The sequence below is a fragment of the Anas platyrhynchos genome, chromosome 1 (assembly GCF_047663525.1).
Source record: "Anas platyrhynchos isolate ZD024472 breed Pekin duck chromosome 1, IASCAAS_PekinDuck_T2T, whole genome shotgun sequence".
Taxonomy (NCBI): Eukaryota; Metazoa; Chordata; class Aves; order Anseriformes; family Anatidae; genus Anas; species Anas platyrhynchos.
In genome coordinates this window covers 112,623,937-112,651,219 of record NC_092587.1, presented here as the reverse complement: position 1 = coordinate 112,651,219, position 27,283 = coordinate 112,623,937, and the positions used below count along the sequence as shown (strand labels likewise).

At 39.9% G+C, this 27,283-nt stretch overlaps 1 protein-coding gene across 1 annotated transcript in view; it reads right to left on the bottom strand.

The window, feature by feature from the left end:
- The window catches only part of DYRK1A (dual specificity tyrosine phosphorylation regulated kinase 1A), an 89,172-nt gene that overhangs the window by 24,081 nt on the left and 37,808 nt on the right, over window positions 1-27,283 (bottom strand). The window contains exon 3 of the mRNA XM_027449121.3: window positions 793-992. Within this exon, the coding sequence (XP_027304922.1) occupies window positions 793-992 (200 nt within the window). The remainder of the gene's footprint in view (window positions 1-792; window positions 993-27,283) is intronic.

The following is a 27,283-nucleotide window of genomic DNA, read 5'->3' as shown; positions in this document are numbered from 1 at the left end:
AAAGACTTCATTCTCCATCCTTTTTAAATGGAACATGCCTCATTACCCTGCATCAACTTCTGAAGCTACGACTTACAGACTTCTGGATTTTAAGCTTTGAAACCCATCTTGTGGTGTTGAAGTCTACACCACTGGGCTGTGCCCCTTTAAAGAAAGCAAGATTTGTCTTTTACATAGGGAGATGCTCACTTCTGTGACTACTGCTATTAGTTAAGAAGCTACTTCATCAGTTCTAGCAACCCAAAAAAGCAGAAAGGAAAAAACACTGATCTTGACAGCTCAAAAGCACCTGTAATCATTCTTCCTAACTATGCTCACTTTATCTCTTTGTGATAAAAAGTAGTAAAGTAGTAGTAGTAAAATCCCAGTGCTATCATAGCTGTGTATGTTCCTTTTGTTTTATAAAAAGTTTATCTTTCCTAGTATAAAGTGTGTTTTGTGCAACCCTCTCTATTTCAAACATACTAACCATTGACTGCATCAAAACACTCAGCATTAAATCAAGTAATAAAACAATCTCATTCTAACATCAAACAGCACTGAACAAAGCTTCTATTAGACTCTTTCCATTTGACTTGGATGATCTTCCTCGCCTCTTATCTCAGAAACATTAGAACTAGAATAACTACGACAAATATGCACTAGATATCTAAAACCAGCTTTCGATTCGTCCACCCATTCTTGAAGAGTCAGGAGTTGGTCAGTTAAAAAAAATACATCTGCCTTGATCCTGTAATTTACAGAGTAAGAATGACTACATCTAAAAGGACTTATTTTTTGGCTATCACTCACCTGGTTAGTTAGAGGTTGCTGAATTCGGTCAGTGTATGATGAGGCAGAAACCTGTTGGTCGTTTATGTTCTGCTGCCGACGATCACTGTACTGCTGATGCGAATGGGACATCTGTCCAGCCATCTGAAGGCCAGCAGCATGGAATGAAAACGATGGTGCAAGCCGAACAGATGAAGGTTTGCATGCTGAAGTCTCTCCTCCTGTAAAAAGACAATGCGGGTTTTTAATGCAAATTCGATGGCTTTAAAATATTTACCTGAGTTGGTCTCCATCTCCTAGCTCAAAGAGTTTATAAGCACTTTCACCATTTTTTAATATAAACAAGAGTTGTCATACACAATCAACCCAGAAATTATCCTCATATGAAGATTGTTTAGCTGAAGTACCTCTTTCCATTTCAATTGTGACACATCATTCATTAATCATTTATTCATTTTTATCCCTAACAGCCCATCTCTAACATCTTCACCTATGTGTCATAACTGGACTTTGGCAGGGATTATTTTCAAAAATATGAATCTTGTATGTGGATTAATTTCCAAGAAAAGCAGAAAATCACTCAAGATTCTGTCTTCAAGATGTTTACAGCTACTTTCTGGACTGATTGTACCAAAAGAAAAGAAAAGCTAGTGGCCAGCTTTTACTTTCTGGCCTCAATGGTTACAGTTTCCTACAAACTACTTAGATCACTAGCCTACATTCTTAACTTCCACTCTTCTTCCAATGTACACTGTGCTTCCTCTCAGTTTTTTGACTCCTACTGTTGAGTTTCATTGAACTACAGGTAGCAAGCACTGTAACTTCAATTAATTCTTTTTTGGGAAGGTGAAATCAGGCTGCAAGAACTAACCACAAAGCAAGAGACAAGCCACACGCTTGGTGTCAAGTTGCAGGAGAATGACAAACTGCACGGCCGAGGTATTATATTCCATAACATACTTAAAAATGCCAAATACCACAGGCACAGAAACTGCCTCTAACTGGGACAGATCCAACTCTTCTCAGCTGTTGTTTTAGATACATGGCATTTAATCGGTTCATAGTCTGCTTGTACCATCATTGCTCTCCAACAGCAGAAGACAAAATTAAGGTACAATTTGGTCGTCTTTCTTTGTTAATGAAAGTTTAGCATGTTCCACATGTAACATCGATCCTTTTACTTTTTGCTGACCACACCAGAGGAGAAAAACTCTCTAAATGGATGCCATAGTGGGACAACCTAAGAGAGAACAGGATGGGAAAAGCAGCCAGGCACACTGAAGCCAACATCACTACTGAAGGAAGATGAGTGGAATCAAAATCTAAAATCTGGAAGCACAATTATTGGTAAACATTAAATTTAGAAGCAAAATGTGAGATGAGCAATCTCCTTAACCATCAAGGGGAAACCCCATTTCCTTTACAATCAGAAACCTTGCAAGAAAATATCATCAGCAGAAAACAGGAGATGAACATCTCGCTTCAGTTTGACTTCCATAAAAATAACTGACTGCTCAACTTACCACCTGTTCGAAGTTAAGAAAAAATAAAATACTGAAAATGACAGCATGTCACTGACTCGGCACCCAGTAGGGCAGTAAACGAACTGCATGGGATGAAATCAAACGCCATTTTAAACTAAGAACATTTTAGAAAAATGTATTTATTAAAGTACCTTTGAAATAATATTCAAACATCTATAAATAAGAAAAACTAAGTACAGTACAATCACTACTACTAAAAATGGGTGAAGTAAAATTATTTCATGAAATACCTACTGACAGGTAACTGGTGTTCTTAAGTGTTATAATTCGGTACTACTAAAATGCTATAAAAAAAAAACTGCTCCAGAAGATGAACACAAGCCCACATTGCCCACAGGTACCAAAAAATTTCTCAAAGCTTCATTAAATCTTCAAACACTTAACCAAAGCAAGAAAAAAAAAATACACAAATTAGCTATGATATATGAAAACAACTCTTTTGTGTGCAGTGTGTTGCTTCTAGTAACACGAATAATCAAGACAATCATACAAACAGAAACAAGATAAATAAGTTCTTGACCTAAAAACATCATGAACTAAGTAAGCTTAACATTGTTTCCAGTACCTAAACAGGGCCTATAGGAAAGCTGGAGAGGGACTCTGTCAGAAAGCATAGTGACAGGACAAGGTGTAACAGCTTTAAATCAAAAGAGGGGGGATTTAAATCAGGTATTAGGAAGAAATTCTTCACTGTGAGGGTGGTGAGGTGCTGGACCAGGTTGCCCAGAGAAGCTGTGGGTGCCCCATCCCTGGAGGTGGGTGTTCAAGGCCAGGCTGGATGGGGCTTTGGGCAGGTGGGAGGTGTCCTGCCCATGGCAGGGGGTTGGGATTAGATGGTCTTTAAGGTCCCTTAAAACCCAAGCCACTCTGTGATTCTGTGATTCTATGCACAATAGATTACTCTTAATTATTTTGTAAACATCCATTAAATATTGCTTTGTGATCCTAGTAAGCTCTGAAAGTTAAACTGTCCTCCAACATTTAAAGATGGTGAAAATATCAGTAAAATATTTGAGTGTAAACTTTTAAAAACATTTGTATATTTTTCTGTAAAGCAACATTCCAAGTATCATCTTATGTCCACCTACCATTTGGGCAACAGATTGTCACCTTTTTTAAATCTAAAATTATTTCTGATGAACTTCACAAGCTCATACTTCAATACGAGGGAAAACATATGCAAAGATTCCAACACATCGGCTGATCTTTCTGAAAGATAGCATGGTTGCTTTAGGTATTTCTGCATCTGTCACTTGGATCACGTATAAACTGTGTACATCTTTTCACATTATTTTCTTAATACTTAAATTCTGTTTTTACTAGGAAATCAAAGTTAATCTTCCATTTATACAAATTAAACAGTAAATTCAGCGTATGCTAACTTTTCAAGATGTGCTGTAAGAAGGGGTGAATACATCTCAGAAAATATTTGGTATGTCTGATTTCTGTTGTTTTTATTTCTGACAAGTTTTGGTTAACTTGAAAATAAAGAACTCATTTGACAATTTGACATTGCGGTGACTGAATTCAAAGTCAAAACAATACTTACATCAGATAGTCAAAAATATTAGCTTATAATAAATTTTAGAGCCTTCTACTTGTAAAGTTTTATTTCCTGTTTTGTTGTTGTTGTTGTTGTTTTTGTTTTTAAACCCCGGGCAAGTTTCCCAATAGCATACTAGATATACTTAGCAAAGTAGATAACTTAATAAAAACAAATTTAATTTTAAAAAATCTTCACTTGCACATGTCCCTGAAAAGCAGAAAACTCACACATACAAAAATCCCATGCACAGAGTTCTCGTTTATCCTTTGACCCTATCGTATCTTCTGACACTACCTCAAAAGATCACAATAGATCTGAGGATAAAACAAATAATGCACTGGACACAGTTTAAATTAAAAAAAAATAAAAATAGAAAAGGGTTAGAAGTATACTTAGCCCCCAAAAGAACGCTTGCTTCACGTCAGCTTTAAACTTTTGAGGCAGGTACACCCTTCCCCTCCTGATTCCACTAGCAGGATGATATGGCTGTAGCATCCCTGGTCTTCCAAACTGAAGACTGTCACATGGATCAACTCTTAATTCAACAGCAGTGTCCCAGAAAGATCAATTTCATGACTTATGACAAGGAGATTGGACTGTTGAATCACAAAGAAAGCTTCACTAAGAACCAGTTTGACAAATAACTTACTCATTCAATTTAATTTTTTTTTGGATGTTCAGTGTCTGTGACTAACTATTTGCTTGGAGGTAAGTCATACACAAACAATGATGTCAACGTACATCAATCAAAATTGTCTCCAACAAGAAACTTTTTTATAAGGCTATTGCTCTTTGCTAGAAATGTAAAACAATTTCAGAGAGGAACACTGAATTTCAGAAAAGCGGGCACTATTAAATAAAAGAGCCTGCCCACAGCCTGATGAACTGAAGCCTGTTAGAAATAGACAAGTAGAAACTGGTTGGTTATATAGTATGTTCTTATACCAAAGAAAGAGACATTTTAATAGTATCTGTGATGATGGCCATATTCAACCCTTAAAAAAAAATAGCAAAAAGCAAGAACCACCTGGGTGAAAAGATTAAGAACCGTTAACTATATGCTCTGAAAGATCAGTAGCCAAGTAATTTCCATCTTTACAATTTCCTAGTGTCACTGAAACGGAGACACAGAAGTTCACAGATTTCTCTTCCTGAGAGCAGTGTTAGCTATCATCAAAAAACAAGCAATGTTAGCAATGTCCAGGATATGGTCCTTGATGAAACACTTGACCTCATTAGATTTCAGTCTTTGTTCCATGATACCTGCAATCAAAAAGCTAAGCCCAAGAGAACCTTACTACTCTATATTGCTATGTGCCGAGCAACACCTAATAACATCAGGAAGAAATGAGGGGAGAATGAAGAACTGGCTAGAATAGCAATCCCGACCTCTTTAGTTTTAGGCTGAGGAGCCAGCTCTAAAAGAAAGAGCATTTCTTGGCGTGGATATTAACTGAGGTTAATGAATATTAACAAACCCCACAGTGGCCCAAAGTTCTGGAGCTCTAGACATTCAGAAAATGAACCAACCCATTGACACCAGAATCCAACGGAGCTCATACGCACCACACATCCATACTACATGGTAGAAATATCTAAGGAACAAGTTCTAGTCAGTCATCAATTTTCTTTTCTAACCACTGTATCCTGAAATGATAGCACTTGAAGAAGCAACTTGGGAAAGAAACAAAGTGACAGAAAACAAGCATGCCAAGATCTCTAAGCAAGGAAGTAAATTAAGGGAAGACATTGCAGATTGGCAATGGGTAGAATTACCTAAGCAATAGGGTTTACCTATGTGTTAGGTCAAGGAGTAGCATAAAGACACGTAGTTGAAAAGCCAAAATAATTTGTTTGCCTTTGATGAGACTGTATCAGAACTTGTTATGACAAGAAGGTCCAATTCCAGAAGGCATCCCTCGTTTCAGCCTTGAGAGTGTAATTTCCTATAGTTGCAAATACAACAGCTCTTTGAAGTAAAGCTGTTCAGAATGCTGTATTTCATTAGTCATATTCCATAGACCATAATATAAGCAAAATATAACTAATAACAAGAGTAACTTTTTTGTCTTTTGTAAATTTACCGTCTTTGGAAAGTAACAAGTGAGTAAGAAGCGAGCATTAATAAAATCCTGTGCCATTGTATGAGCAAAACACTGGAACAACAGCCAGAAGAAAAAGCTTAAGAGGGGACCAATAGCATAAATGTGGTAATAGAGAAAAACTAAATTATAACTTCAAGAGGTTCATAACTCGGAACTAACTGAAAATACAGATGCTGCAGAAATGGACAGGCCTATCATATGGAAGAAGGTGGGGTTTATTTCTTTAAAGCAGCACCTTCGCATAGTGGAAGCAGATCTCTGAAGCAGATCTCTCAAGTAGTTTGATGAGAATTCCATTTTAAAAGAGTTTTCCAAAATGTGTGCAGTGTGGTCTTTTAACTTTGGTGTCTAAAAACATGAAAATTTCAACCAAAGTTTTCCCTATGGCTGGCACACTGTAAGGTCTATGCAGTCAGTGCCTGGGCTAAACACAGGACATATCATGCATACTTTATGCCTTGTAAAAAAGCCCACAGGTTATATATCAAATTCACATATGATAATAAAAATCTACATACATTCACAGTGTTTCATGTTCCTTTTCCAAACACGGAGGGTGACCAAGCATAAGCCAGTAAGAAGTAGCATTCAACGCTGAAAACAATTACATACTAACTACAGCCAACTCCACGCTCCAAACATTAGAACTAAACCTCCAGAGATGCAAAATGACAAATAAGCACCATCAAAAAGTTCAGGAAAAGCAATCAGAAGATAACTTCTCTTCTGCACTTAAACAGAGACTAATCCACATATATTCCCAGACACATTAGGTCTGGGTATAATTTCTAAGCAAATTATACCATATACTTTCTTACCAAATGATTTTTTTCCCAATTGCCTTCTACAAACCTGAAGCCTCCTCTGACAGTTGCCATCAAATAAAGAGGATGCAGTCTCAACAGCTGAGGCAAACTAACAGCTTATTGCCAAAAAAGATGCCCTGACACCTTTATGCAGGTACTTAGTTATGTCCCTAGCTCCAGCACTTGTTACAGACTTCCATGAACCAACTCAACTCACTACCCCAGAGAAGTGAGAGGGGGAGAAAAAAAAAAAGATACTAGCATCAAATTATTCACCCCACACCAGCTGTTCCAAGGTGGATTTTTTTTTTTTTCACTTCCAGATTAGAAAATGAACTGAGTAACAGAAAAAAAGCCAGAAGGTCATGCTGCCATCCAGTGGGACCCCAATATGCTGAAGAAACGGGCTGACAGCAAGAAGTAGTGATGCCAGCAGACCGAAGGAGGTGATCCTCGGATCAGGTTCAAGACCAGCTAAGGAACGTGAAGGTGCACAAGTCCATGGGATGTGATGAGATGCATTCATGAATTCTGATGGAATTATTTCCAGATCCTCCTGGAAAATATGTTAAGGCACATGGAAAATAAGGAGGGGACTCATGATAGCCAACAAGGCTTCACTGAGGGCAGATCATGCCTGACAAATCTGGCAGCCTTCTGCAACTGATGTTATCTACTTGAACTTGTGGAAAGCGTTTGATGCTGTCCCGCATTAGAGCCTTGTCTCTAAATTGGAGAGACACGGATTTGACAAATGGACCACTCAGTGGGTAAAGAATTGGCTGGATGGTCACGCTCAAAGAGTTGAGGTCAACAGCTCCACGTCCAGGTAGAGATCAATAACAAGTGGTGTTCCTCTGGGGTCAGTACTGGGACCAGAGCTGTTTGACATCTTTGCTGGTGACATAGACACTGGGACTGAGAGCACCCTCAGCAAGTTTGCCAATGACACCAAGCTGAGTGGTGCAGTCAACGCGCTGGAGGGAAGGGATGCCATCCAGAGGGACCTGGGCAGGCTGAGAGGTGGGGCTGTGTGAACCTCATGAGGTTCAACAAGGCCAAGTGCAAGGCCCTGCATCTGGGCTGGGGCACTCCCAAACATGAACACAACTGAGAGAATGGATCAAGAGCAGTCCTGAGGAGAAGGTCCTGGGTATGTTGGTTGATGAGAAGCTCAACATAAGACATTGATATGCACTTGCAGCCCAGAAAGCCAGCTGTATCCTGGACTGTGTGAAAAACATGACCAACAGGCCAAAGGAAGTGATTTCCCCCTTCTGCTTTGCCCTCATAAGATCCCACCTGGAGTGCTGCATTGAGCTCTGGGGTCCACAGCACAAGAAGGGCGCAAAAATATTAGAACAAATCCAGAGGAAGGCCACGAGGATGCTCAGAGGGCTGGAGCACCTCTCCTGAGAAGACAGGCTGAGGGAGTCGGGGTTGGTCAGCCTGGAAAAGCAACTGAGGGCTCTGGGGAGATCTTATAGCAGCCTTCCAGGACTTAAAGAGGGCCTATACGATACCTGGAGAAGGACTCTACCAGCAACAGACAAGGTGTAATAGATTTAACTAGAAGAGGATATGTTTAAATTAGATGTCATGAAGAAATTCTTCACTGTGAGGGCAGTGAGGTACTGGACCAGGTTGCTCAGAGAAGCTGTGGATGCCCCATTCCTGGAGGTGTTCAAGGCCAGGCTGGATAGGGCTTTGGGCATCCTGGGCTGGTGGGAGGTGTCCCTGCCCATGGCAGGGGTTGGAACTGGATGATCTTTAAGGTCCTCTCCAACCCAAACCATGTTACCATTCTAACATCCCTCCCCTCTACCCAGCATCGGTGAGGTCACACTTGGAGTGCTGTATCCACTTCTGGGCTCCCCAGTGAAAGAGAGACGTGGACATACCATAGAGTCCAACACAGGATGACAAAGACAATTAAGGCACTGGAGTGTCTATCCTATGAAGAAAGGCTGAGAGATCTGGTACCCTTTAGCCTGAAGAAGAGAGGGCTCAGGGAGGACCTCATCAATGTCTGTAAATAGCTGAAGGGAGACCATTAAGAAAATGGAGCCAGGCTCTTTTCAGTGGTGCCCAGAGCCAGGACAAGAGGCAATGGGCACAAACTGGAGCACAGAGGCTCCATTTGAACCTCAGGAAATAAACACTTCTGTACAGTGCAGGTGACAGAGCACTGGCACAGGTTGCTCAGAGGTTGTGGAGTCTCCCTCTTTTGAGGTATCCAAAAGCCTGCTCTGTGTGTCTGTCCCTGTTTGGTCAGGGTGTTGGACCAGGTGACCTCCAGAGATCCCTCCCAGCCCCAACCACTCCACGACTCTGTGCCACAAACCTCAGCACAAAGTAAATGGCAGGATTTCTCTCACTGAATCAGGGAAACGTTAAATCAGCTCCCGTCATACGGGACTGCGTATGAGAATCACCACAACACTGAGACTGGTTTTTGCATTTGTCACCCAACTCTTTAAATATATACATTAATTTTTGAGGTATATGTGTGACTGTCTTGGCCACTCTCACAGTTCAAAGTATTCTATTTAGGTATACCACTATTGACAGATGAAAAATGAGACAAATTCAGACATGAAGACCACTGAACATTAGAAGTGAATTTTCTTTGGTATTTCTTCATACCTACTTACCCCCCAATTAAAAATTAAAGACAAAAATAAACTGTTGTGACAATTTTGACCTCGTGAGTTATACAAGCTTCCTTCGTGATTGACAAAAGCAACTTCCAGTGCAACAGCTGGTCTTTATTTCTTTACACTGAGAGATAGAGAATTCTCTATGTGATAACACAACCTTTGCAACAGCCTTAAACATACTCCACTATCTACTGACTTCTGCAAAGTGAAGTAGGGAAAAACAACAAAAGTCACATCAGCATTTTATTTCATTCTTTTGTAAGTGTAAACATAGTCATTCCCCATATGTGAGAACTTGCCACCAACCTGCTATCTGGGTAACTGTTTCCTTGAAAATAACAGCAACTTCATAACCCCTTCTGCACCTAGGTCTTCTGCTTTTGGCTTCCAGGCAGTGATTACTACTTCCATTGAATGCTTTAGCTGTCAGATAAAAACCACACTGCCCAACGTTCCCACCTCTTTGTTCAACTCCACTTCAGGAGGAGGCAGAATTTCTTACCATATTCAGAAAGCCAGGACTGGTAAAGCACGGCGCAACAGCACTTTTCCAACCGAAATAATGTAGAACTAGAACTAAATTGGAAATGGGAAGAGGGTGTGCGTGTGTGTGTTCGTGTTCCTGGACTGTGGAGTCCTCTAATTTTGAAATATGAACATTTCAAACATCCTCTGCACAACTCACCTTATTTCACCCTTCCTCCTTTCCTCAACATTTACTCCATAAACATCACTGCCTTAACCTTAAATATTTTGACCTTCCTTTTACTTCTCCCTTCTGCCTCATCCTCCCTTTCCCTACTCTCTGCTATCTACTATTCGGGTCATTTAGCAATGTAGCTGAGGTATTCCTTCTCAGGGGTAAGTTCACAGTTGAATGAGAACACACCGGAAAACACGACCAGAGAATAAAAGTGTGAACTGTATCATTCACCACAATGGGTAGTCTCATTTCTACACTCAGTTCAAGAGCTTGTGGGTCTACACCACAGACCAAACATAGCAGCTCTTAATACTGTATGACTACTTCATACTTCAAATCTGTGTCTTTCCAATCTCTGCAATGCCAACTCAGATTAAGGCCTCCACCTTCTCATCATTTTTTTCTACTAGTAGGCATTATGACCTCAGCAATTATTCAGTGCACCCCTTAGGAACAAGCCTGAAACACTGAGAAGACTGACTTCTGCTTTTCTTTAATATGCAGCCACCTCTGCCTTGTTAGCACACCCTAAAACAGGCAGTGAGCAATTAGCAATAGATACAAACACCTGTATCTTGAGAGCTATGTCCAAACAAATGTGCATTTAAGACAAGTTAGACCTAGTTCTGCCTAAGCATAGTAAATGTCAAACACCTGTGATTTTGTAGTTTAGATCAATCATCTTTTAAGCAATAAGCAAATGCCAACCTGAACTCTACGTGAACTACTACTCTACCGAAGCACTGTTCTGCCTATTGTCCTCATGCACTACACTTAAAATGACCACATGAGAATTTGAGGGTACATGGATTTCACTCGGCTTGCTCTGGAATGAGGAAGGCTGTGAGAGAACCGGCGAACAAAGGGAAATTACCTGCAGCAGCAACTGCAGAACAAACAACGCCGTTATAAATACCCTTCCTCTAGAGGAACTATATTATTGTGGAGGAATTATATTATTAAGAATGGCTACTTCAGAAGCTATTTTACAATAACTATTCAGTCTACTTCCCTGTACAGAATTGCCAAATGCTACCTTTGCTCAGAGCAAAATTAAGCCCTAAACTTAGAAACAACCACATTCTCCAGCCCTGTTCGACAGGCCAATGCATCCGGGCCGCTGAAACTTCTTGCCCGTGCTCTTTCCAAATGGAGTAAGCTGCAGCTAAGACAAAGTGTTCAGGACGTGACAAAAAATTACTTCTGGGTGCCATCTTTCCCAACAGCTTGCAGACCTTTGACATGACTTGTCGGCCATGTGTCTGGACATTTGGCAGAGGGGGAGCAAGAAAGGCAGGCCAAGAGCAGGCTTCATTAGCTGTTCGGACCTTGTTGTGCCTGCCTTGGCTATCCTCTGCCCTGGACAATCTGTGGCAGGAGGTGGACTTTGGACAGGAATTTTGTGCATGCCCTCTATGGGTTTTGTGCCTGTACTTTCAAGGGACACTAGTTCACTCTGCTGTAGAAATACTGCGGCTAAGACCTGTGACTGGGAGAGACTGAGGTATGTATCCTCTCCTCTACCACTTCAAAAGTCCTGTGCAATCAACCTAGAAAGACTAAATGCCACTGTTCGGTGTAATCCTCCCACAACAAGTAAAGAGAAGGAAATTCTTAAACTCATAAATATAAAGCTTTTTAATTGGAAGACAACAGAGAAGCTTATGATTTAATCCACTGGCAACACTATAAATCTGTTTCATTAATGTATAAATATTACTTTGAGTATTCTCGAGAATTCTAGAACTAAGAAATTTTTGTGAAAGTAAAAATATATATATATATATATATATTTTTTTTTTTTTTAAAGATAAAAGAAACCCACAATCACCAAAATTCTCAGCTAAAATTTAAAGGAAATAAAGTACACTAAATTTCACAGTCAAAATCCTAAGCCCTGTGAGAACTCTGACTTGAAATTTCTATTGAGAAGCAGACTGACTAAGAGCAAATCTGGAAAAAAAAAAAAATACCTACAACTCCACAAGTAAACAGTGAGAACTGAACCTGTATGTGCAGGACTTCACACAGACCAGAAACTTGCACCTAAATATGCACTTGATTGAAAGAACATTAAAATTGAAGAGTGGTGTGCACAGAAGTTCGGAAACTCCAGAATCCTTCCACTGTTTTAATTTAGTGCCTCTATATAAATAAATTATGATACTATCTAGCTACATGAATACCCTTATTTACTTTAAAAGGCGGAATGGAAGTAATGCTCACTGAATAGGCTGCTACAAAATACAATTTATTTTCATTGTATTTAACTTAATATCCCTTGATACTCTTCAGACTGTGCCCCAAATGAAATTATTCTGTCTGCATATATATTGTATAGAGTAGCTGTTGTTGTACCCATGTAATTCATAATTTTTCTGCAGTATTCTTATGATATCAGGTTTTATTCTACCTACAGAAAAACATGGAGACAGAGATTAAAGAAAAAAAAGGTTTCATGATTTTAAATTTCTGATTTCATATAAAGACTTTTTATAAAGACTAGGAACATACATTAGTCGGTAAATCTGTTTAACAGGGCTCTAGACAGGAGAAGTTTTATAGGAATTTTCAAAAATCTGGGAAAAGTAAGCCAAATGAGATGTCTGAAAGAGATGTTCCTTTCTGCCCACGTTCAGAACCAAGCAAGAACTGGTGCTTGCTCCATGTTAGACTAAGGACGAAAAAGCAGCATAGTTCTTTCAAACATCAGGGCAGTAACATGGGAATTCCTTCATATATCAAAACTAAGATCCATCCAAATCAGTATCCTGCGTCTGAAAGTGGTCAACAGCAGTCATCTTGGAGGACAGCAACACAGCAAGTAGTACGCGCCAGGCATGTTCTTCCAGCCTCCAGTCCAGAAGTTACATGAACCAGAGTCTTTGTTATTAATATATTTTGCTCATTTTTTCTTATACAAATTTGCTGAACAACTGTTTTGCATTTCAACTTTTGGCATCCCATGGCAAAAGGCTCCACAGTTTACTCTAAGGCTCTATTAAGCACCACCTCCTTTTGCTTGTCATGAACCTGCCATCCTCATGTGATGGCCTCTGCTGAATAGTCACAAAAAGTAAGGCTGCCTTCCTGGAAAGGGGCAACAATACTGACATGAAGAAATGAATGAGAGGCTTCAGATTAGCAATTTTGTTTATTCTACTGTTGCAGGTCAGGTTTATTTTTTTAAGCTCCCTTTTGACACATCTTTATGTGATCCTCCAAGAGAGGATATTCTAATATGTAGAAAAGAAGAAACATTCTATATTAACTATATACACCAACACATTTCTTATTGAAGCTTTTATTTTTTCATAATATACATTGCATGTCCTTCAGAAGTTTTCCTACCACTTTGTACCTCCATCTAACTCCTCTTCATAAACACGTAGCTTGAGAAACACTGGTCAAATTCAAGTAACTTGGCTGATGATTCAGCCTAACATGACATTTGTATTACACCAAATGAAATATGTGAATCAGAATAGCTGAGCAATCAATACTTAATTATTAATTATTCAATAAATATTTTAAAAGACTAACATCTGCTTTAAAAGGAAAAAAAATAAATCTTCAAAACAACAAAACTGTCATTTTTAAGAGGACATCAATGTTGGTGAAAATATGCCAAGACAAGTGTTCTGATACTTGTTTTTTCTCTCACTCTACAAACCTCTGCTTATTTTAAAGTTTCATGCACTTATGTCTACAGTTATAAAGTTTACAAGTTCTGTAATTTAATGAAAATCCTGCCATTTAAACAGCGTGGATGTAAAGACAGTGGAAAATGGCGCACTACTATTTTACAATCACGTTGAAAGTCCGTAACAGCTTTTAAAACAGAAATAAAGAATGAAGTATGAATATTATTCCAAATAAAAGTTTAAAACTACTACTTAATCCCAACTACATAAGCATTCTCAATGTAGCTGAAAAACCCACACCTCTCAATGAAAGACATGGATACAAAGAGGAACTCTTTTAAGTGCTTATGCAGAGAGTTCTGACAAATCAGTAAGCAAAAAAAAAAGAGAGAAGGAGAAAGAATACTTTGTTTATAAGTCATGGTAACCTTGTAATGCAGACAACAGAAATTTAGTGACAAAGTTTAAAATTACATGACTGCATGAAGTCATTTCATGCTGTAAAAGAACCTCTAAACTCACATTCCAGAAGCCTTCAAAAGCAAACGCCGCTTCAAGCTCACACCAATTACTTTTTATCTTAAGATTTTTAACTTCATAAATGCACTAGAAGCTAGATTTACCTCAGCTATCAGTTTTCTGTAGGGTTTACAAAACAGTTGAAAATGTAAAACAAAACCCTAACAAAATAAAAATCAGCTACTCCAACTTGGTCTAGCTTCAGTCTTCGTGGTGAGTTGTCTTATAAATGACTGCAGACTATTGCTCATCTGAACCAGTGCTCTCACAGCTCACTTAGTCAACTCTAAGCGTTAACTCTGGAGAATGTTGTCTGCTCTTTTGGTATTAACGAATTAAACCAATTATAAAAATTTTTAAAGTATTAAAAAAAACAAGGGGAAAAAGTAGTTTCCAAATTGAAGCACTTTTACCAAAATTTCAATTCCAACTGAATCAAAGGAGTCCGAATCTGCTAACGACAGGGTCATGTCAAAAAAATGCCAGTAATTTCCACCATTATTAGTAAATGTTTGGTGGTAGTAACCCTCTGACGTGTTAATACCTACGCTCGGGGGGGTGGGAGGAAGAAAAAAAGGATACAGAACATACGTAGATGGTTTTACTAAATTAAATAATCCATTAACACTACAGTCAATTTTACTGAGTTGGACAGGAAGAATGAGAGCATTTATGCGAAGCAAGCCCATAATTTGGGCAGCTAAGGAAGACAGGGGGAGGGACTGGGGAGGGCTGCAGAAGGTGAATTAATCCATTACTGAGCAGGACAAAGCAGGTTGGGAAAGCAGCAGAAAGGAACCAGACGCAGATTTAAGCAACGACAATGTTTTAAGACCACATTTCCCAATACTCTTTAGGCAGGGATGATATGGAGGGTCAGAAAAATAAAATAAAATAAATCCAGGCTCGACAGTTACAGCTGAGGGTTTTCTTTTGAGGGGGGCACAGCGACAGACGTGAGGGATGTGAATACCCCACACATTTTCACAAGGCCGGTGTGCGTTTCAGAAACAGGTTATTATACATTCACACCGCCTAGAGATAGCTATCTGAGAAGCAGGGGTTACTGCATTTTAGAAAGCACCGATATTAAAGCTGACTTTATTAACGTTCCCAGAGCCAGGCTTTCCACAGAGCTCTGGTTCTTTCACCGTTTAATTAAAAGCGGGGGGTGAATTAAGCGTGGAAGGAGCTGTGTGAGACCCCTTCCGTGTTTCCCGAGCTATCCCTGTGAAGCTTTTATTTCGTTATTCCGCCACCCCGGTGCGCACACACACACACACACACAGGGCTATGTACGAGGCGCAGGTAGGCGGCTGTCCCCCCGTGAGGAGATGGCCGCAGGTAGGGGCAGCTGCGGGCTGCGGCAGCGGCACAATGCGGCGGGGCGGGGCGGGGCGGGGCGGCGCGCGGCAACCCGCCCGGCACCCCAGCAACAGCGGGCAATTAGCATAGCCTACCAGCGCGCCGCCGCCACCCGATTGGGCGAGCCGGGCGGCGGGCGGGCCAATGGCGCGGCGCTATGCAAATGGCTCCCCCCAGTTGCCAGGGCAGAGCTGCCGCCCGCCGCCCAATGGGGAAGCGGGGCGATAAGCGAGAGGCGAAATGGAGCCGTGTCACGCTTCCAAGGCGCTGTTAACGCTTTCAAGTTCAAAGCCCAACCGCCGCGGCCGGCGACGGTTGGAGCCGCGCGCGACGCCGGGCGCCCGCGGCAAGGGCAGGGCAGGGCAGGGCAGGGCAGGGCAGCCCCGCGCACCCCCAGAGGGAGGCAGGGAGGGGAGAGCAGGGGAGGGGAGCCTCGCCCTGCCCTGGGTCGCCTCACGCAGCAGCCCCAGGGGCTGCCGCACCGTGTCGGGCGGGACGCGCTGCCTCTGGCGCAGCACCCCCCCTTTTCACAACTAATAAACTGCTGGGGTCTCAAAGACCGAAGGAAGAGTCTCCTTTGGTGCTTGCTGCGCTGAAAGATTTTAAATGAGTGTTGTTGTTTTTAAATAAATGAGTTTTGGGGCGTTTGACTAAACAGAAGCGCCAGGTTCAGGGCTGAGCATAATAAACATAAGCATGGCCATGAGAAATATGCAATTTCTCCCATCACTTACAAACGTCACCCAGTCAGCGTCCCTGCACACAGCAGGGCGAATCGAATCCCCCAGATACCAGCTCCTGACCACCGTCAGCCCCGGCTCCCCCACACACAGATGTGCGCTGTCCCTCGCCCCGCGTACAATGGAGAATAATCTGAACGCAGCGCCTGACAGACTCGCTCTGGAAGCGACTGCCTCTCTGCAGAAGAGGAGCAATAATGCGGCTGCACAGCCTGGCTCTGCACCGTGGTACACGCAGGCGACCGCGTGCTTGCTGTACTTCACTCTCTGCAGGCGGGCGGTGAGGTGAAGGCGTTATCACTGCGATTCACTCACCTGTCAGATGCGGGTTTGTGTGTTGCTTTTTCTCAGGGGCCTGTGGAAGCCGCCTGACACTGGTGACTGACATCCGCTATCCAGGCACGGAGCAGGTACAGGACCCGAAGCACCAGCAGCCACTGCCTGTGTTTCTCCAAGCCGCCCAGGGACTGTGGCACTGCTCTGCCCAGCAGGCAGCTGGAGCAGGGCTAGGACTCCTGTCAGCCACTAGCCAGAGGCACTGCCAAAGAGGTGAGGGGCTCCGCGTTTCCTTATGCATCTGTAGACACCCCATACTTCTCAGCTGTTAACCACAGAGTCTGCTTAAAAAACAGTGCCAAAAATGTAGGTTCCAGAGACCAAGTAACAAAAATCAAAGTTTTACTGGCTCTCTTGTTTGGAAAATTTTAAATTTGGAAACTTTTAAAATTTCAGAAGCATTACCAATAGTAACTGTACTATTTCCTTATGTGTCCAAAATATATTAAGTTGTCTTACTGCGTGCATCAGCCCCTCTGACACACACAAAAATCAATTCAATCTGTTCTTTATCTCATTTTAGCTTTTTTAACTAAATTTCTGCTCTTTGATTTATGCCTATCTAGCATACCCTGTAACAGTGCAGCAGCAGCAAGCAGAAGAGCGGTATCTGACCATCGGCTTACAAGATTTTCCAAGCAATCCATCCTGGGCCAGTATCTTGCAGCACTAATCCTTCTCCTAGTCTGCTCAACTGCCCTCTCAAATACTTTTATCAGCAGTTAAGTAAGAAGAGTTCCTTGAGTTTGTGCAGTGTCTTTTCTCTTCCCCGCCTCTAAAGACGACAAATAACATTACTTACAATTTCCAGTTCACAGTGCAAAACACTAAAGACAGTATATAAATTATCCGCCACATGGCAACACATCAAACCATACAACCTGTACAAGAGGCAAAAAACATCAAAAACTTTGTACCTAAGCAATGCCAACACCTAACATGTAGCCCAATGTCTAAACTTTACAGATTCAACATATATTTCCAGCTGAACACAATATAAGGTTGGCACGGAAGTGAATCATTTTTAAAGCTCTCCTTTAATCTACAGTACAAATACATATATATTAAAAAGGAATCTTTTCCTACTCATAAAAACCATCAAGGGAAATAGAATAATTCAAGTCATTTCCCATTTGTAGTTACTGAGACACAAGATATATTTAAACAGTTGGTACAGAAAAAATGGAAAGCATCTACCATATCAATGTACAGCTAGCATGCCAAACCATTAATGTAAGAGCTAAACAAGGGATGAATACATCATGTGCAATAGTCTCACATGATATAAATTATTCAATACCTGACCAAAGAAAACAGCTTTCAGGAGAGAGGGGGAGGATCTGAAAGTGCTTTTGTAGTTTGAATAAATACAGTACTATGAATTGATGAAAAATATTCTTTTACAAAAAGAAAAAAAAAATCTAACTCTACAGCACAGTTAAATAATCACATTTATTTTCAAACTATTTCACTAAGTTATGTCAATCCAACTTGCATTCTGCTGTTTACCATTAAGGTTGATTTCATTTTATACAGCGTTGAGAATTTTGAAGTAAAACTAACTGTAATAACGAAATGATTTTGACATAGCATAAATTCTGGAAACATATGCTTGCCTCTGTCCCCTCCTTCCACTTGCAGGATTTGGATAATGCATAGCCCTATTGATACTGCCAATCTTCTTGCTTTACTAATTTCAGATTGGCTATACTACTCTATTTAGGATTGCTATGCTGACAAAAAAATTTAACAGGATACTTTAATTGATTATGTCAAATAAAAGCCTTTTGTAGACTTAAATAAACAGACAAAGGGCCCTTTAAGTGACAAATTTAAAAAGAAAAAAAAATCTACACCATTATAGGTTACACTGTGATTGTGGGGAATCTGCTGGCATAAGTATTCAAGGGAATGCCTTCCAGGGATGATTTCATGTATGATCCTAAAATAGTTTATTTCTCTCAAACAGAAGTTGATAGTACATACTTAGTTTTGGCTGCTAACATAGTAGTTATTTTCTATTTGGAGATGGCATACTATTTTCACATTCTGTATTAATAACAGAAATTCTGATACATTTCCTAATCTGATACATTTCCTAAAGAAGAAAAAAATACTTGCAAACTCATAAACATGCAGTTCCTATTAATCCATAGTAGTTTATAAAATATATAAAAGTCAAAAAGTTTATTTACTCACTCCAAAGTACACTGGAAGCACCAGAACTATTTTATTTTATATAATATTTACACGTTTGAAGTTGTAACTAAATCACTTTTTTACTGTGTTGTAAACAGTTTGATGGCTGATATTCTCACACCAGCATGTTACAATAGACATCTCAAGCCAGTCCTTATTTCCTGAGAAACTGCCTTCAGATTTCTTAAATCATTAAACCAATCATTCCCCTGTAGAAAGCTCTAACATTTCCGTATCTATCTAGTTACAGAAAAATATAACTAAAATCAAAAATAAAGCTATGTTTTCACAAGTACAGTGAAGCCTCACTATTCCAAAGCACTTATTCAAAAGACTAATTTCCTACCTTTGTAATTTCTGTATTTGTTATACACACCTTTAAGTGATTACTTATTTTGATTTGTCTCATTTTGAAGTACTAGCTTTCAATGAGGAAAAAAACATTATGGTTGAGTACATGCTTGCTACTAGCAACCAAAGACAGTGATGCCAGGTTTCATTAATCCAAACAAGAATACAACCTCAAAGGTTGTAATTTCTCCAAAGTAGCACAAGTTTGAAAACAGAACAAATAAAAAAAAATAAACTTCTACTGGTATTCCTTTAAGACAATACTATGATCTTAGAAAAATATTTTACAAGTATAACTCACATTTCCTTGATATGCTTCACTGGTTTTAGTATAAACTAAGCAGCACATATTTAAAAAAAATACAGTTAACTATTAAAATCTCCCTTTTTCAAACCAATAATAATAATTAGAGCAACATTATTCAAGTACCAAAGTTGTACAAATTGATAAACTTCAAATTTTGTCTACATTTCCATCTAATCATGTCTGTAAATCTTATTACCTGGTTACAAAACCTCAGTTACCAGAGGATGGAGTTCGTTTGCCATGACACGGTTCCTCCTTCCAAAAAAACTCCACCTTTCTCCTCTAGGGGCATTATGGAAGATGCATAAGGCAACGACAATGTGTTCCTATTGCCCTGCTTAAATTGTAGCACTTAGGCCTTTCTTCCCTTTGCTCTGGTTGGCTTTATATGCCAATTCTCAAAACAAGTTAATGAGAGCAACCTGTTAGATGCATCTACAGCAGAAAGAAAGGGAAGAAAGGCAGGCAGCAAAGTACTGTCTGGCCACCAGAAAAGAAAACTTACTTCAAAGGCTGTGCAGAAATGGTTAAAAAAAATTAAAAATTAATTCCACCATTTCCTGAAGGACATGAAACTACATTAAAGAAAACACGACCAGGTGGTTTGATAAAGCTTTGAGTTTGGTTTGGGTCTTTTTGCCTCCACAGAGGTGCAGAGGAAGAACATTTCACCTAAGAAATGAGTCTTGAATGTTTTTAAGGAAAGGGGATTATGTAAAAATGTTAATCGTATCCAAACACTAAACAGACAAGCAATTCTTCAGGGCTCAGCTAATGACTATGTTCTGTGAAAAGATCATCACAAGTTCAGTTTGTAGCATAAATGCTAACAAAGTTCTAACCCCTGCAGGCTTTTAATTGTTACGGAGTTTCAAACACAACTGTGCCAGTGGTCTGGTCAGAGCACCCTTCCAGTTCACGAGTACATACTGAACATGACATTTATAGGCATCGCACACGACTGTACTGCAACACAAAAGAACCGTGATCTCCTAACATGTCATTTTACCTAGGGTCTAGGCATTGCAAGTGAAGAAAATGAAACAATTATGCATGGAATCTCTTTGTCTTAAAAGGTTAGGTACCCATGCATATCGAAGCTTCAACGTTACAGTAAATTCTAAAAGTGTGTTCTCTGTGAGATAAGAGAATGAAACATAATTGTAACTGATTTAGAAACAAGATCTCGTTATCTTTTTTTTTTTTTTTTAAGGCAAAATAAAACAAAAACCTACCATCTTTCTAATTCCTTTCTAAAAACGAAACTTTCTAATCCAAGCAGTATTGTAATAAGGCACATTATCTCTTCAGCCATGCATAGCATGCTCTGTGGAATGAATGGGCATATATAAGCGCTTGCTGACAAAACACTCTGCTTCATGGATGGCAGGCAGCTACCAAAAGCGAGGACTTTGGCAAATGCTCTCTTGGAGATGTGCATTTTAACTGCTCTTCTCTAGCAAGTAGATGTTAAGGTAAGAGGGATGCATTTTGAAGTGCCCGCCTCCTCATGACTGAAAAAGTAGACATATCAGGCTGCTGCCTATATTAAGCTTTTGTGGGAAAAGATGCCTGAAAAGGGGTACAGAAGGAATGTTACTGACAGCAGGAGCATTAATCAGAGAGGTTATAAAACAATCTTCAAAGTAATAGGACTTTCTGCTACTACAGTGATGAATTTCAGGGGGAAATATAATCAAAGCATAGTTCTCTGTCAGCTATAAGATGTCTAAAAGAAAATGAGCTGGGTAATTTAGTATCCTCATCCGGTAGACTGCCACTGAGCACCGCATTTTACCAAGTCATCTAAAGAGTTTAAAATCCTTACCAGAAAAAAAGAATAGAGCAATATTGTTTATCATGCTCCAAAGTCACTGCAAAAAATAAGGAGCTGGTGCAGAATAAGCAGAAAAAATCCAAACCACTTGCTACTGCTTTGTAGCATCAGTCATTATGCCAAGCAGTGGCAACACATGAAGCTGATATTTGCCAAAGCATCTGGGCTGAAAGCGATGCGGTGCTGCTCACTGGCATTGCTGTACAAGCTAGCAGAAAACCGCTTCAAAACGTCAGTCAATCTCAGTCAGGCTCCTGAAGACTTCTACAGAACTTCGCAGAAACACTACACATCTTAGCAACTTCTGAAAGCCCCGACAAGCACCAATAGACACCACGGAGAAGTTGCCCTCTTTCTTCCTCTCCCCCACTAAAGGGGAAACTGAGATTTCCTAGTGGAGATTTCCTGTCCCAAATATGACTAGGAACTAAAGGGAGTGGACAGAGATTGCAAAATTGCCTTTGTTGTTATTTGTGAGAAGGAAGCATGGTAGACTTGAGAGTGCTGCGGTGCTGGTTGAGCTGACTACCCAGCGATCCAATGTGTCAAAACACCAGCAGCATTTAAGCTTTATGCTACTAAATGGGAATCATGCAAAAGTACAGCTGTGCAGAGAGACTAATGATGAAGAAACCTGATTAAAAGGACTTAAGAAAGAGACAGCGTTCTTTATGAGCAATTATTTCACTGTGTGCTGCACAACTGTTGAGAAGACAGAGAATAACATAGCCCGACCTGTGTTCCTACGTAAGCATGTCCCAAAGACCGTGGAGGAGGCGATTCTCTGACACACTCACGGCTTCAGATAGAGAAGGCAGGCTCTACCATCTCCTTGGGCATAAGGAACAAGTTCCTACAAGCCATGAAGTCCCCAGTCAGCTTCACTTCAACCTCCATAGATTTTCAAGGGAAGAGGACGTCCGCAGGGAACCCCCAAGCACATTCACATCTGGCCACGGTGCAGTGTTTTCTACAGACACTCCAACTGTCCACAGAGTGGCCCGGAGTTCAGCTGCAGAGAATTTTGAGTTTTAGTTGCACATGTGGTTTTTCTTGCAAACGGGCCACCTCTACCATACTCATGGGTATGACACTACAGCTAACGTCTCTTGAATTCTCAGGTGGCCCAACAGGCACGGACAACCCCTCACAGGAGAAAGGGAGGTCGGTCTGACCATAAAGCAAGCCAAGAGGTCTGCTCCTGTGCACACTGCACACTCCAAAAGGAGGCAGCACGTGTTCCTGTCAAGGGGGAGCCCTTCCACACAAGAAGGTGTCCAGATGGAGTAGAAAAGGCTGTAGGAGCCTGTGATGAAGTTTTCACCTTCAGACTGCAAAGTTTCCTATATCCTATCTGAAGGAACAGGAACGCACTCTGCAGTGGGAAGCACTAACATTCTTTGATTTATTTACAGAAATCCATGGTCAAAAAGTTTCAGTATACTAGCATAGTGACGATACAGAGGAAAAAACGGTCAAATAATCTAACCTTGACAGGCAAAACAAATAAATATGAAATAAGAAGTAAATATGTCTGGGCTAATGTGCGTCAATTCAGAATGTAACCTTTACATTAAATACTTTTATTGGGAAATAGCAAAATACAGAAGTAAATCTTAGAGCAACTAAAGTGTGTCACTCCACCCCCCCCCTCACCCAGTTCCATCTTTCCCTACCCGCCTTTCTCTCTCACTGGACATTCTCCTGTCCTTCTTTATCATGGACAGCAGCAGAGCTACTGCCATTTTTAAAGAAACCAAACAACCACGGTTTCACATATGGAACAGAACTTTCCTCACCACTGACCAAACTTCCTACTGAGATAACATGGAGCTCTGTCATTTGGTTACCACAGATGTAAGGCTGCACAACCAAAGCTTTTGACAAGCTCTTAAATAGGAATACAAATATATGCATATACTTCCCACTTCTAATGATTTTCCAAGGCATTTCTTCTTTTTCAAGAACTGATCAACTCTTGCAGATAGTTGATATCTTCGAATAGACTTTGATAAGGAAGGTAAGAGAAGATCTGTCAGAGGTCTCATTAATCCAGAAGGTGCAATGCCTAATTACCTGATCTTTGACGAAATTCAGCTGATTCATTAGATAAAAAACTATGAAGCTAATCTTGAAAGGAGACCAAATCCCTAAGTAGCCTGCTAGATAGACTTTCTTTTTAGACACCAATTCACTTTTCTCTAAATTGATCATAAGGCTTAGGTAAGAGGGAGATTAACCACCTTCCTAATTGTTTACTGGAGCTTCTTGGAAAGGCAAAGCTATTGATAATCTGTTATCACGGATAAGGTGGATTTTTGATGACTAAAAGATATTGCTACTAATGTCAGTTGCAGGGGAGGAGGGTACAACCTAAAACAACACATCGTTGTATTAAAATTCTTTTAAAGCATAACCAAGATGTAAGTCACGGGCAAGTGTATTTGTGCAAGTCAAGAATTCAATTCTCTTCTCTGCCAACCCTCTCCTCTTCTTACTGCATTTTTCATTAAAGTTACGTAGTCTATAGATCACACAGTTACAGGACACTAATTATTCCTGAACTTTCTTTATACGTTGAGTGTTTCCATGCACCTGAGTTGAATACCTGTAGCCAGAGTGAAAGATGTCAAGTAGAAAGATGCTGCTATAGATCTGGCAGTGTTTTTAACCCAAATCTTTGCTCTAGACAAACTTAGCTCCCAAATTCTATTTAAGGAAACTGCCTTCTATTGAGAAAGTGGAATATTGAGCTAGCTACATTTTGGTGGCACTTTTTTCTGAACAGAGTGTCAGAATTTTTGCAGTTGGATGGCAGCCGATAGAGTCTGGATTTCTCCCAAGAAAGAATGAAGTTTCGCTTCTTGCCTTCCCCTGGAGCTCCACATGCCTCCAGACATAGAAGAAAAACAAACAAACAAACAAAAAAACACAACTAATTTTTGCCTTTCTCAAGATACAAACAGTTGCTGCCTAGGGCCTTTTGCTACCAATACCTTTGTAGGAATACAAAGCTGAACAGAGCGTTCTAAACCGAAGTTGCAGAATCTTCACTTGAAAATTGACCAATTGATTTGGGTGTGAAACAGCTTCTTTTCCCAAGGAAAATCTCTTTTCTTCAGAAGAAAAGTCAGGAAGACCCATGAAGTTCATAAACCCAGACAAGCCACAGAACAAGCACAACTTTACAGATACAAGTTGTCAGAAGATGGGAGAACACAGAACTTCCACAGAAACCCTACAGGAAAGCAACACAAAATTCTCTCGGGCTTTGTAAGTGAGAATGAAGCAAAGGAATATCTGCATCTCCAGGTCAGGAAGAAATGGTTATATCCATATATATTTTTATATACATCTGTATATATAACAAAAGGTAGAACGACTGCATTTTCTTTGTTGTGACCAAGCGATGTTCTTCCATAAGAGTAAGTCCAAAGGGAAAGGAGAAGGAACTCTGCCCATCCCTCATTAAAGGCTAGCAGAGAACAGTGGACTTAAAGTCCCGTACACATGGAACCAGCAGCTGTGTACATCTACACCAGCAGATTCAGCCGGGCCGAGGAGGGTTCCCGAGCAAAAGGACAACAATCTGCTCTGCTCGTACAACGTTAGGGCATTCAGAGCATCCGTTCCAACTAACAGCTCTTCCCCAGCAACTCCCGGGAATGTGTGGCAGTCAGCATGTTCCAGGAATCATTCCCAATACACGGCTTTCAGGCAGCCACCCAGTTTTACAGGCTAGGACAGTTAACTAGCACAGATGTGCGTGCTGCTCCATGGGGCCAGTGACTGGGAACATGCAATTTACTACCAGAGAATTATGCATTTTTGTCTGTAAGCTTTTTTTTTTCTTAAATCTCTTCTGACTACATCTGCTCTTGTACCTCCTTTTGGTGTACTTTACAAATACTGTGACTTATCTGTCCTGAGAAAATCTCCTTCCAAGTAGTGAAACCAGAGAGAGACTGGGAAAATAAATAAATAAAAGGCTAATGCTCTATCAAACAACTGCACAGTGAGATCAAAGGGCAAGAACAATTAGTTGATAATGAGGGTCACCAAGCTCTAAACATACTTGCAAACATGTACATATGTACTTCACAAAGTAGTCTAAATTCAAGTGCACAAGATTACTTTGTTATTTGTTTTGTTTTGTTTTTTCCCACTTATTTGCCAGAATCATCTGGTAGAATCAAAGTTTTCCTTTGACACATCAAAATGGCAATTTTGAAGAACTAAATTTTGGAAAACACTCCAGAGATGTGAACATTTAGCTTGAAAAAAAAAATAAATACCTTTTGCAAAACACCTGAGACTAAGCACCAGTAATACACTTCATACAGTATGGAAATATTTTACATACGTATGTCAAGAATTACTCAGCACTGTAAAATGATTACTTAATTTTATAACAGAAAAGTTTATAGATGTATAACTTACCTTTAAGAAACAAGAGGAAATTGATTAATAAATCAATGCCTTTTTTTTTTTTTTACGATCTTGAAGGAGTTATTATATATGTCACTTACAGCATCAACTTAAAGTAAAAATAGGAAACACTACCTAAAACAAAATTGCAAATGAAAGTATGATGGAGATTTGTTGTTTTTCAAAGATGTTTTGATAATCTTTAGTAAATGAAAAATTTCAAAATGCAAACTCACCCTTGCATTCCAAGCCAGCACAAACCCTCCATATTAGAGGAAGGTAAACAAATATGTTTGCCAAGACATTTTTTTTTTTAATACTCTCAATTAGCTAATGTCTCCTTTTTTTAAATACTTTTAATAGGCTGATCTAATACACAGGCCAATATTCCACATTAAGATACCACTTATCATTTTTACATTTGCTCCATCTCCCATAGAAGGATTTTTATCTATTTCTGAGACACTACTAGCACGACAAAACTTGCATTAATGACAGATGAAAACATATATACTTTTACAAATATATGAAAGCTTGCAATCTCATTTCAAGCCATCTAAACATTTTCAATGTCCTTGAAGAAGCATGAAGATGAGTGAGCTAGCTACACTAGGCTACCATAAAGAAATATTTAATCAAAATAGGGTTGTATTCATCCCACTTCTTGGGCTTCTTATAATTTCTGTTGTCTGTACAGAGATCTTCATGTATTGTCAGAAATGGTTACTTACTCCTCTGGGTTGGTGAGAAAGCCCTGAGGAACTGGACAATAATCACAGCATCACAAAGCTTCTTCTCTATTCAAATGCCTTACTGCCTGCATAACCAGGTAAAACATAGCTTGTGTCCACAAACCAGGTAAGAATGAAATCAACTTCACCAACCTTTGCAGACCTGATCAGCCTACTGCATTTCCTGGAGAGCGCGTGTATTGATCCTTCTGCATTATATTTCTGGGGCAGTGCAAACAAGTGGCAAGATCATTGCAGGATATTGACCTCAAATAAGCAAGATACATGAATACAAAAATTCTGAGATGTTAGAAAAGATGCAGTAAGACAAGGTAACAGTGTTGGATTGTGTACCAAACTTCACACTGGAGTCTGTGTTCACACATGAAGTGGATTCAATAAGACAATGAAATGTTAGTGAGTTCGTAAAGATTTCTTCTAAGATTTGCTGAATTTCTTTGAAACAGTCAATATAAGAACAAAGAAACAGGTCTAGCACAAGCTACCAACCTGAGGGAACACAGGCTTAAAAATAAAATATCTTAAAGATCATAAAGTTGAGACATGGCAAAAAAAAAAATACAGAAGAACTATAACTAACTGGTACAAGCAGAGCTTAATACTGTGCATGTATCCTCAGTTTTTTAAAGTCTTAATAATTAGTTTGTTATGAAAACACAGGCACCAACAG